A 12,761-nucleotide genomic window follows, 5' to 3' on the forward strand; every position below is an offset into this window, starting at 1 on the left:
CCACAGCAGCAAACAACCCCCTGTGAAAACTCCCATAGGAGACTGAGGAGCAGGAGATGGGACAGACCTCTGCCTCAGATCCTGGAGAACTGATGCGGGTCAGAGCCCAGATGTAGAGACCAATGGACTTGGGTTGTATGCACACTGCACAGCAAAAGCACACGGCTCCCCACCCCAAAAAAGTAACCCTGGGAACAGTAGTTTTCCCCCTCACAGAGCTACAACTCTCGGCACCCTTGACAAACTAGTTCTCAGGATTCTTTGGTGGGAGAGTCGTGCGTTTTAATTGCAAGCTGCGCATCCAGTGCAGGAATATTCTGCTTGAACAATCCGGAGATTTAACACCACGTGGAACTAACCTTTTGTGTGCGTCTGTCTGTCACAACGCAGCCTGCCTTGCAAAGCCCCAGAGGCCGGGAAGCAGGAGGCGAGTCTCCTAATGGAAAACTTTCTGAGCAGGAAGCATGGGTACCCCCAACAAAAAAAAAATTAAAAAAAATTCGGTTAAATATTTGGAATTTAGTATGTATTGATATAATTTGGAATTAATGTGATCTGATTGGTTTGTTAATAAAAAATAATTTTTTTTAAAAAAAGGAAAACTTGCAGAAGCAAAGCAAGCTGCTTCTCTCTGATCCGCTGGCAGCCCAGGATCTCCTCCTCTTCCCCGGCGGCTCAAAAGCCCCCCCCCCCGAGAAGGGCCAGCACAGCCAGCAGCCAGCGCCGCCCCCGCCCAATGATTCCTTTTTCCCAAGGGGAAAATCCTCACCTGCCAGAGGAAACAAGGCGGAGCCCACCAGGCAGGCAGCTCGCAAGGCGGCTTCTCATTGGCAGCGGCTCATTCGCCACCAGTAGATTCCTTGGACCTGGCAAGAAGAGCGATGGATCTTAATACTTGTTGGTTGGTTTGTTAATTTTCAAAGGCGGTATCCGATCCGCGGCCCGGACGCGCCGAAAGAAATTCCCCGATAGCCCGGCGCGAATCTGCGGGGCAGGAAGCGGAAACGCGTTTGGCCTGACGCGGTATCCGCGGCCCCCCTGGCGGCAGAGGTCGCGCGTTACACCTGATTTTACCTCAGCACCCTCCTATTATGCCTTGAAAGTTATTTATTATTATTATTATTATTATTATTATTATTATTATTATTATTATTATTATTAGGCAGGCGTCTTCGTTGTACTATTCCCAGCGCCTGCTAAATACTTTTTTGTTTAGGCAACCCAATTTAGAAATGTAATTTTATTATATACGTGTGTGTGTGTGTGTGTGTGTGTGTGTGTTTTAAAACTCAGCTGATTTTAAAATCTATTTTATTTTATCTATCTATCTATCTATCTATCTATCTATTTATTTATTTATTTTGTGTACTGCCCTTCATCTGAAGATCTCAGGGCAGTTCACAGCAATTTTATACCATTTCATGTAAACTGCTTAGATATTTTATATATATATATTTTAAAAGCAGTATATACATTTTGCTAAATAATAATAAAGAAGCAGGTTTTTCTAAGCCCAACACAATACAAAACCTTGTTTTACTGTGCCCAAAGGTCTCTAGGGTGTCAAATAGTTCTTTTTACTGGGTAATGTGGATCAAGTGCCTCAGGTGACTGATTTGGCCTGCCTTGCCATTGGTGGTGCCCTGCCATCTCCCTTCAGGGCCACTCAATAAAAAAGCAGAAATCAGCAAAAAACATTTTGAATCCAGTCAGTAAGAAAGTACAGTGGTACCTCGGGTTAAGAACTTTGTTTCAGGATAAGAACAGAAATCATGCTCTGGTGGCGCAGCGACAGCAGGAAGCCTCATTAGCTAAAGTGGTGCTTCAGGTTAAGAACAGTTTCAGGTTAAGAACGGGCCTCCGGAACGAATTAAGTACTTAACCTGAGGTACTACTGTACAATTCCTTTTTTGGGGGGTAAAGAAAAAAAATGGTTATATTTACAAGCAGCTGTACAATACATGTCCTATCCATTAAACAATACAGTGGTACCTCGGGTTAAGTACTTAATTCGTTCTGGAGGTCCGTTCTTAACCTGAAACTGTTCTTAAGCTGAAGCACTACTTTAGCTAATTGGGCCTCTCGCTGGCGCCGTGCGATTTCTGTTCTCATCCTGAAGCAAAGTTCTTAACCCGAGGTACTATTTCTGGGGTAGCGGAGTCTGTAACCTGAAGCGTATGTAACCTGAAGCGTATGTAACCTGAGGTACCACTGTACATAGCAGTCCAGTCAGTATTCTGTTGCTTACAGTCATGACAATGAGGAGGAGGCAGTTTTTAAACCACATTCAGCTTTGGAAATGGTTTCCGAATCCCAATATCCTGTATCATGCAATTGAATTGCAGAGTTGAAAGAGACCCTGAGGGTCATCGAGTCCAACCCCCAGGAGATTGACAAAAGTCAAGGGTGGTTGCATACACGCTGCAGGCAGCCTTCTGTTTCCACAGGGCACCACACACAATGAAATCAAGTATAATGGGAATGCATTGAAAAAGCCTGCAGACCCCTGTTCTGCCCCCCCCCCTTCAGTGATGTTTCAGTCATGTATTTATGGCGTTTCCAGGACACTTCTGAATTCAGTGTGATGTGCCTATACTCGGTCATGCACATATTGAACGCACGTAAACGGAGCTGCCTGTATATCTTTCAGACACATTTAAATGACATTATAGGGTTGCTAGGAAGTGTAACTCTGTGAGTGGTAAACTACACTGCCCAAAATTATTTCAGGGAAAGAATGTGTTTCAAATGTGATTTAAAAGTGCAGCATGTAAGCACTGGTTGTTCTCAGGAATATGCTGGGCCAATTACTTTCCCTGCCCTTCAACTTCCCAGATTTTCTTTTGAGGGAGGTAGAAGCCATGATTATTAAAAGTAATAGGGATATGGATATGACCGTTGTGCTTTGTATGCGATCTTAGCTCTTTGCAGGTGGAAAAGCAGCAGAAGTATCTGCACCCTTTTTGTTAAGTAAGCAATACTGCGGTTATATTTATTTCTATGTGTAATAATTATTTTAGTTCTCTAACACTAAAAAGCTTTGTTATTATTTTCAGAAAAGCTTTAAACTGAACGCTTTAAATATGGGTGTTTTGATATGTAATGTGTACACATTGTATGAAATCATAAAGTTAGTTTTTTATGCTATTAAGAGTGCTATAAATGTGGATGCAACCGCTTTGCACGTGCGTGTATTTGTATGAGAAGCAAGTACCTTGCTGAACTCTAGGCAACTGTGGGTGGTTATGTAGAATGCCTACGGATGAAATCATTAAGTTTATTTTATTTTTTTATGATATGGGTCATAAATGCACCGGGGTGTGTGGTTTTGAGAAACAAGCACGTGTACATAACTCTTGGACAACTGGAAGCCGAGCAAATTTCTTGCCCAGGGAGCCTCCTCGTCACGGGAGCGCACTGCTTGCGCCCCCGCCAGCGCCCGCATCCCTGTGGCAACCCTCCTCGCTCCTCCCTTAGCTCCACCTCTCCCGCTGGTCTTTGATTGGGTCCTCGGGAGCTTCGCCCTCAAGGCGGACTGGATTTGGCCTCTGCTCGAAACTTTCAAAGGAGGAAGGAAGTGGCTGGAGTTTGCAACAGGCAACTCCTTGCGATCCGGAGCCCCCTTCCTCCTTTCGCGCAGTTGGATCTCCCAGGTGCATCCCGTCAGTTTGGCATGCAAGCTGAGCAGCACCAGGAGGAGGAGGAGGAAGATGAGGAGCAGGAAGGCAGTGGGGGGCCTGACAGCGCTTTCGAGAAAAGCCCCTTCCAACTGACTGCTGAGGATGTCTATGACATCTCTTACGTCCTGGGCAGGGAGCTGCACAAGCTCAGCAGCGAGCCGCGCGTGGCCGTGCCCTCCAAGGTGGCCCAGCTGCAGTTCAAGATCGTCAGCATCCTGGAGATGCTGGAGGCGCTGGTGAATGAGACCAACCTGACGGTGGAAGCCCTGAAGATGGAGAGAGACAGCTTGAGAAGAGAGGTGGAGGGGCTCCGGGAGCAGGCAGCCAGCGGAAGCACAAAAGAGGTCTGTCCAAAGTTGGGACTGAGTTGTTGTTGTTGTAATTTATTGCATTTATATCCCACCTTTTTTCTCCAAGGACCTCGAGGTGGTCACACAGTTCTTCCCCTTCTTCATAGCGTCATAGCTGAGTGGGGATTCGAACCGTGGTCTCCCACGACCCAGTCAGACACTCTCACCCCCACACAACACCGGTTCTCATTATGAGAGGTGCAGGGCCATAGCTCAGGGGATAGAGCACATGTTTTGCAGGGATAAGGGCTCCCTAGCATCTCCAGGAAGGCTGGGAGAGCCTTAGAGGCACCCAGGCTCTGGCTTGGTATAAGGCAATTCCTGAGGTTCCCATTACAATTATTATTATTACGGTTATATATTTATTTATACTCTGCCTTTTCCCTTGATGGGACTCATTATCACCATCATCATCAGTCTGGAGATGCAAGAGATGCCTTTGCCTGGGTCTGGCACCATTTGGACAGGAAGCTGTCTGCAGGCATCATATCGTATCAGTCATGCAAGTGTTGGAATGAAATACTCACAGGGCGAAAAGGAAGGAGCGCCATGCCTGCACAAAGCCAGGCAGTTCTTTCCAGTGTCCCACAGCTGAGTGGAGAAAAGAGAACTGACCAGCCAAGCCAGCATTCTGCACCTAGCCAAATATGCATCTGGGAAGGTTTTAAAAAAGAAAAAGGGTAAAGGACCCCTGGAAAGCTAAGTCCAGTCAAAGGCAACTATGGGATTGCAGTGCTCATCTCACCATCAGGCCGAGGGAGCCGGGGTTTGTTTGCAGACAGCTTTCTGGGTCATGTGACTAAACCGCTTCTGGTGCAACGGAACACTGTGACAGAAACCAGAGCTCACAGAAACACCGTTTACCTTCCTGCCACAGCAGTACTTATTTATCTACTTGCACTTGCATGCTTTTGATCTGCTAGGTTGGCAGGAGCTGGGACAGAGCAACGGGAGCTCACTCCACTGCAGGGATTCAAACCGCCGACCTTCCAATCAACAAGCCCAAGAGGCTCAGTGGTTTAGACCACAGCGCCACCCGCATCCTGCACCTAGCAGATATGCCTCTGTGAAGATCGCAATGTGGCAACCTTCTCCCCTGTTTGCAGTGTCATAGCTCCATGCCAGATCACATGCAAGAGCAGAAGTGAAAATAATGCACATGGTTGAAATTTATTACATTTTTATCCCACCCTTCCTCCAAGCTCGGGGTGATGTCCACTCAGTGGCGTAGCGTGGGTTGTCAGCACCCGGGGCAAGGCAAGTAATTTGCGCCCCCTAACCCGTGGATTTGCGCCCCTTAACCCGTGGATTTGTGCCCCCTAACCCTAACCCCCAGATGTTGCGCCTGGCCCCCCTGCACCCCCCACGCTACGCCACTGTGTCCACTGAGGACTGGGAATCTGTGACACACACACCTTCCAGACAGGGCCGATGAAAGGGAGCCAGACTTTCTTGCATATGTTTTATCTGATTCTCAACAAAATGTATGTTTCATGTGCAATGCACACAGAATTCTGAATTACAGCTTGCAAACTTGTGCCGTGAACTGAGCATTTCCAACTCTGTACGATTGTTTGCGCTATGCTTTGATGGTGTAATGCTGCAGTCTCATCTTTTGAAGCGCAGCTGCAGTTGTGCATTTTTGTAAGAGAACACTGTGTGAATGCAACAAACTCATTGCATGACGCACAGTTTGCTGTGTTACACATGGAAGTTTAATGTTTAGAGTGTGTGGTTAGTTTGGTAGCAATCGTGTGGGTGTTTGCATAATTGATATTAGTCATTAGGATCTTAAGCTTCTCATCAGGTATGAATGTTAACATATTTATCATTACCATAAAAATGAGACCACACATTTATTTTAGATGCTGTGCATAGATTTTTAGCCAGTCTGCCCTTGCTGGTGCTCTGCTTCCAGATGCTCTTGGCCTACAACACCCACCTCCCCAACCATTGACTCTGCTGGCTGAAGCTGATGGGAGTTGGAGGCCAACATTCAGAAGACCGCAGGTTCCCCATCTCTGGCATACATCAAATCTCTTGCACTTTTTCTTCACAACAGCCTTGTGAGGTCGAGTAGGCTGAGAGGGAGTGCTTGGCCAGAGGAAAGTGCTTTATACCAAATCAGATTATCGATCTACCTAGTTGTCTACAATGACTGCCAGTGGCTATCCAACATCCCAGAGGGTTTTTCCAGCCCTGCCTGGAGATGCATTCCTGGTCCTAGTCTGAAACTACGTGCTTGTGAATTTTTTTGAAGTCCTACAAGAGAAAGTGATTTACACAAGTTTTACACTTTGCAATCAGTCCTAAAAGGAAAATTATTATTATTCCTGTTTTACAAAAAATCACGGAGGGGAAAAGAGGAAATAAAAATGGGGGAAAAAACGAAGTGTTGGACTGGAACCTGGGACACCCAGGCTCAAATCCCCACTCAGCCTTGAAACTCACTGGGTGAACTTGGGTGTCTCCATCTAGTCTACTCCACAGGGTTGTTCTGATGGTAAATAAAATGAGGAGAACTTAAGCTCCTTGGAGTGATGAAAAGGTGGGATATAAATGTAATAACACAGCAGTGCAGAAGTCAGAAGATAAGTGACTATCCAAAGGCCACCTGGGGTGCATGGCAAAGCTGGAATTTGAACTCAGTTCTCTCCTAGCTTTCAAATTCAAACAGCTGACCTGTGTTTTTATATGCTGCAGTGTGTACATCGTTCTTTATTGTAAGCATCCTGGCCCTTGCCAAGCTATAGGAATGGAGCATTAAATACCTGATTTTTTCTTTATGTCTCATATGGTCTTGGAAGTAGGATCTGCAACAGAATGTTGAAGTATATCCCCCTTGCCTCCTAGCAGGAGCAGTGCTGTTCAGGATTCTGGCCAGCTGTGCCCTCCTCCTGGAAGAAGCTCAAAGGGACCACAGGGTTAAGGTGGCAGCGTTTCCGATGTTTTAGTTTAGAGAAAAGGCGAGTAAGGCAACAGGATAGAAGTTCATAAAATTATGCATGGCATTGAGAAAGTGGATGGTGAAAAGTTTTTCTCCCTCTCTTATAAGACTGGAATTCGTGGGCATCTCTTGAAGCCGCATGTTGGAAGATTTAGGGCAGATAAAAGAAAGTACCTCTTCGCTCCCCCAGGAGACAGTGATGGCACCAACTGGATGGCTTCAACAGAGGATTAGACAAATTCACGGAGGAGGAGGCCAGCAATGGCTGCTAGCCACAGTGCCTCAGCTGTGCCTCCGTGGTTTGAGGCAGGAAGGCTTCTGAATACTAGTTGGAGGAGAGATGGCTCATGGGTTCTGGTCTCCCACGGGCATCTGGTTGGTCGCCGTGAGAACAGGAGGCTGGACTAGCTGGACCATTGGCCTGATCCAGCAGACTCTTCTTACATTCTGATTCCCTCCTATTTCCATTTTTTATTTTACAACTGGCATTCCCACTTTACTGAGTGCGCACAGACCTTGGGGCTGGTGGTGAGGATTATCTTGTGCACCTAAATGTCAGGGATCTCCTCGACCCGTCGATGCCTTGCTCTTCTTTCTCCGTGGGCCTCTTTTTTCCGTTTTGTAAAATTTATATCCCACTTGATTGTAGGGGGGGAAACCATCAAAGCAGTTTACAAAAAAGATAAACCAATAAAAATGATCACTAAGAAAATTACAACCATAAATTATAGAAAGTTAAAACCACAATTAAATAGACTAACACAGATTAAAACTCTGTGCTAAATTTTCTAAACATGTGGGTTAGCTTGTCTAGATAAGAGTGTCTTCAGTGGCTACTGTAAAGAATACAGTAAAGTCACCTGACTGGTATCAATAGGCAGGGAGTTTCAAAGTGTCGTTGCTGTCACACTAAATGATTGAGTTCCTACAAATGTGGTGCAGGTATTATGTGGCGCCTGTAAAAGTGCCAATTCTGCAGATCGAAGTGGTGCCATTTTGTTTGGCTCCCTTTCTGCTGGCATGCACCACTTGAGTCTTGCTGTTGTTCTGCCTTGTAGGTAAACCTTGGCCCCAACAAAATGATCATAGACCTCACGGACACAAACCGCCCACGATTCACGCTGCAGGAGCTGAGGGAGGTGCTTCAGGAACGCAACCAGCTGAAGGCCCAGCTGCTGGTGGCCCAGGAGGAGCTGCAGTGCTACAAGAGGTAAGCTGCTAGGTTATGGCTTTTTTAAGGCAGCCCTTTGGAACGTCAAATACGTTTTTCCTGCTGGAATGCAACTTGCTGTACTGGACTGTGCAATTATTTGCAGTTTGTGAGCAGCTGAGGAATTAAGCTGTGTAGCTCTGATTTAGACACTGGGTAACATACATCCATGTGTTTATTGCTTGACTGATAGTGGCCCTCTAATTTCACGGGATTGGGGCTGGCTGGAAAGGAAAAATAGGGAAGAACCTAAACAGATGGAGAAGTGGAAGACAGGGCGGCAGGGGGAAGCAGAAATGGACAGAGAAATGGACAGAGGAGTAGAGGAAGCCCTCAGCAAGTGAGAGCTTCAGGATTCTAGTAAGTGTGATCTGTCCCTCTTCCAGCAGCCTCCTGGGCTGGGTTGCAGCGATGGAGAGAGTGATAAGGATGAGTGGGAGAGGTTCTGTGTGAATGTGTGCATGAGAGAGAGAGAGACAAAGTTGTGTCAGAAAGAGAGAGAATATCTTGGTTCAAACAGAAATGGAAGTAGTGAGTGGGCTTCCAATATTAATGTTCCCTTCTTTGAAACAAAAAATTAGAACCGGTCTTAAGATGGAAAATAGATTTACATAAACCATGTTTAACTCTTGGAAGGCAAAAGCAGATGTGTTAATAGAATCATGGAATTGTAGAGTAACTTGGAAGGGATCCCGCGGGTCCTCCAGTCCAACTCCCTGCAAGGTAAGAATCTCAGCTAGATCATACATGACAGGTGACCATCCAATCTCTGCTTAAAAACCTCCAAGGAAAGAGAATCCACCACCTTCATGGGAGTCTGTTCCACTATCAAAGCCCTTTTCCTGTCAGAAAGATCTTCCTGATGTTCAGTTACCTGTGATTCCTTTGGCTTTCCACCCACTTTGAAGTAATATTAGTTGTGTGTATGATGTGGGAAGGGGGTTCTTTACTGCTAATGTCGGTTCAACAATAATGGTGTTCCACTGACCAGAGAGAACAACTCTCATCCTTTGTAAAATCAGTGCAGGGGAGAAGGGTTTAACTTCTTAAGATCTATGTATGTTCTTTAGACTCTTTAAAATATCAGTGGAAACAAGGCTTAGGGGAAGAAATAGTAAGATCAGTGGACTAGACTATGGATGAAGCCTCCTTTCAGATCAGTTTCAGTGAGGAACTTGAAACTGATTTTGAAATTAATACATAGGTGGTACTTGACCCCTAGAAACTTAGCAGTGATTCACCCATGATCATCACTGAATTGTTAGAAAGGCTGCTGTTCTTAGGTACTTATTTCCATGTATGGTGGGACTGCCCTGAGGTAAAAGTATTTTGGTTACTATTTTTTGCTGAAATGAATATAACAACACAGAAATAAATTGAGGTAGCACTAGTGTTTCTGAAACTGAATGTTTTTACAGACGATAACAGACCTACACGGTAATGAACTTGTTGGACATATGTTACAAGCTGCTAGGATTGTTAGTTAGGTATTGGAAAGATCTTTCCAGTGCTATGCTGTCAAAATTGATATTTAGTGGTACAGGAGACAGCATTCACGTGTCATGTCAAAGTTTAAAGCTCCTGAGCTAAGTTGCCAAGATTCTTTAAGGTGGTGAGGGGACGGGAAGTCATGTGCCATATTGGCCCAAATATAAACTGCACCCAAATATATGCTGCAGCTTTAAAATGGGGGGGGGGGTTAAAATACCCGAATATAAGCCGCTCCCTTCCTCGCTGCTCATGGCTGCATTGGGGGGGGGGACGGGGAAGCTGCATTGCCGGTGGCCTTTCCACTTCCTCGCTCTCTCCCTTCCTGGCCTTGGAGGAGAGAATGGGGGATTACACACTGGGTGGGTGCCACTTTGCCGCACTCCTGGTACTGTTTGCCCCACGTTCCTGGCTGCATACTGTAAGGTCACAAATATAAGCCGCACTTTAATTTTTCACAACCGGAATTTGGGGGAAAAGTGAGGCTTATATTCCGGCCAATACGGTAGTTTAAAATATGCTTTCAATGTATGGTGCGCCTGTGACCAGTTTCGTGCTTAATGATTACAAAAGGGTATGTGACGTCCACATGTCATGTTAGAAGGGGCATAATCCCCTCTCTTTTCCTCTCAGTGGCCTTGTTCCAGAGAAGCAAGACTGGGGTGATCCCTTGCAGAAGGCTCCGACTGTAGGAACCACCTCAGATTCGTGTCAAAGAAGGGAAGAAAAGACCACCATCAAGCGACTGTGAGTTCTGCTGCTGTAGTTGTGGGCCCAGGGCAGGAAAGAAAGCCTAGGCAGTCCTGTTGGTCTAGTTATTACCAGGGGAACCTGAAATCTGCTTTAAAGGTAATACCATTATTAGAATCAGCTAAAACAGGCATGGAGAACCAGTTGTTGTTGCACTACAATTCCCATCATCACTGACTCCTGGCCTTGCTGGCTGGGGCTGATGGGAGCTGGAGTCCAACATGCCTCTGAAGGGTCACAGCTCCCTCAGCCTCACTTTGGCTGCACACGTCTGTTCCCAGCAGGGAAATGGGCCTGTGCAGCCAGCACAGAATGGAACCCACCTCCCACTCATCAGCTGGGGCCACTCCATCAGTGATGTCAGCTGATTGACAGGTGACTCTGCTTGTTGAAAAAAAAAATGGACTTGTGGGCCAAGCAAAAGGTCCCGGGTTCAATCCCAGCATCTCTAGGTCAGGCTGGGGGCGTGAAGAGCCAGTCAGTAGACAATACTAATCTATATAAGCCAATGACTGGACTCTAGTCTCTACTACAATCATAGGGTTACATGTCCCTACTCCCCCCATTGAACGGGGTGACAGTGGGTCATTGGCCTGGGCATGTGCCCCACTGTACCTACCTGTGATGGTGGCCCTGGCCCTAGTTGTTGCCTCACTGCACTTGGGTACCTCATCCTCACTCACCATCTATTCTTTCTTCCAAATGCAGGTTTGCTTTTAAAAAGCCTTGAAGAGGAGCCTCCCTTGTTGAGCTTTGAAGCCTGTATGGGAGACAACATCTGGAGCAAAAATTCAAGGACTGCACTAGTTGAAGGCTGTGCTGGTTGTTTACTGCAGCAGCAGGAAGGTTGGGGCACTGTGTTTCTGTGCAAAGTTAGCATCCCTTTCCCTTTCCCAAGTTCCTTGTTGCTACAAAATGTTTCTCACCCATATTATGAGTGCAGCTGTCCGACTGGAAAGGCTTGTACACCTGCAAAGAGCGGAATAAATTGGTACACACCTTTGTTTCTTTAACCATTCTGTGGTTTGCCTATTGATTTGTTGCTTTTCACAGGGTTTACTTCACAGTGGGAAAAAGAACTATTTGTCTGGACAGTGCACGCCTATCAGATCATTTCTGTATTTATTGTGAAGGTTTACAATCTGGCTTTCAATTGAATGATACTCATCAGAGCAGCTTGCAAGGGACAGTGGTGGTGGTGGTGGTAGGAAACTCCCTGCAGCTGTTCTTCTTTGGCCAACAGATGGGGCCAAACTTGTTGGAGAGAGGGGTTTGGAAGAGAGATCCTTACTCTCTTGTAGCAGAGCTAACACAGTGTTGATTGCTCCAAGCACATTAAACTTGGTTAGATTTACATCTGCCATCATCCAACTTTAAACTAACATTACCCATGAAAATACTTAGGCTAGAATAAATCACAGACACTTAGTTTTGCAAATAAGTGAAGTGCAAATACGTTTCAGAAGTTACAGCAAACAAGTCTACTTCCGCTGGCAGTAAAAACAAAGAAGAAAAAGAATTTTGTTTCCTTACAAAAAGGATCATATAATATTTGGGTTAGCAAAGATGCAGGCTGTACAAATCTCTTTTTAGAGATTGAGTTCACTTGGCTTTTTTCTTGTAGCTAGGAGCCATGCCGCAGCTCCAGCTTGTTCCAGCAGGTGGCAAAGAGAGAAAGAAGTTTGGGGCTGGGAACCTGCTCACACTCACTGGCAACTTCAGCTCAGGGCTCTGGTTAACCCTCTCATACCCACATGTGATTGTATAGTACATCACTGGTGTTCACCTTTCTGCAGCATCCTTCCTTGGATGCGGGGGGAGGGGAAAGCAGCCTCCCAGAGGTCTTGGCTGATGGGTGTTGACAGAGGGTGCCTCCTTGCAGCTCTGCAGCCACAGGGCAACTAGCACTTAGAGCCAAATGTTCTCTCTGGTAGGAAAAAGGAGGTACCGTATTTTTCGCTCGATAACACGCACCTGACCATAACACGCACATAGTTTTTAGAGGAGGGGAACAAGAAAAAAAATTCTGCATGAAACAGTGGGTGTATCATTTTTGTGCTTCATGCTGTGGCCACAGACATGTGATTTGACAGTGAGTTTGGGGTAGCCCAATGCAAAAATCCTGAGAACCCATGTGGATCTGTGCTTTGTAACCACGTTTTTGCACCATTGCAGCCCCAGGCAACACTGGGTGCATGATTTTTTTGGTGCAGGCTGTAGCCATGGACATGCTATGTGATCTGATGGTGAATTTGGGGTGACCCAATGCAAAGATCCTGAGGACCCATGTGAATCCGTGCTTTGTAACCATGTTTTTGTTGGTTTCTATTTCCCTC

At 46.0% G+C, this 12,761-nt stretch overlaps 1 protein-coding gene across 1 annotated transcript; it reads left to right on the forward strand.

Moving 5' to 3' along the window:
- Window positions 1–3,452: 3,452 nt before the first annotated feature.
- Window positions 3,453–11,438, forward strand: RILPL2 (Rab interacting lysosomal protein like 2). The gene is made up of 4 exons (XM_053368523.1): window positions 3,453–4,024; window positions 8,036–8,187; window positions 10,309–10,422; window positions 11,134–11,438. The coding sequence occupies exons 1-4, from the start codon at window positions 3,674–3,676 to the stop codon at window positions 11,153–11,155; spliced, it is 639 nt and encodes a 212-aa protein (XP_053224498.1). The 5' UTR covers window positions 3,453–3,673; the 3' UTR covers window positions 11,156–11,438.
- Window positions 11,439–12,761: the final 1,323 nt, after the last annotated feature.

Source organism: Podarcis raffonei, chromosome 16 (assembly GCF_027172205.1).
Source record: "Podarcis raffonei isolate rPodRaf1 chromosome 16, rPodRaf1.pri, whole genome shotgun sequence".
NCBI lineage: Eukaryota > Metazoa > Chordata > Lepidosauria > Squamata > Lacertidae > Podarcis > Podarcis raffonei.

Bases quoted from the DNA above. Each gene is read 5' to 3' on its own strand.
- RILPL2 (XM_053368523.1), top strand. From the start codon at position 3,674: ATGCAAGCTGAGCAGCACCAGGAGGAGGAGGAGGAAGATGAGGAGCAG. The intron at 4,025-8,035 runs GTCTGTCCAAAG...TCTGCCTTGTAG, and splicing joins CCAGCGGAAGCACAAAAGAG to GTAAACCTTGGCCCCAACAA. The intron at 8,188-10,308 runs GTAAGCTGCTAG...TTTTCCTCTCAG, and splicing joins GAGCTGCAGTGCTACAAGAG to TGGCCTTGTTCCAGAGAAGC.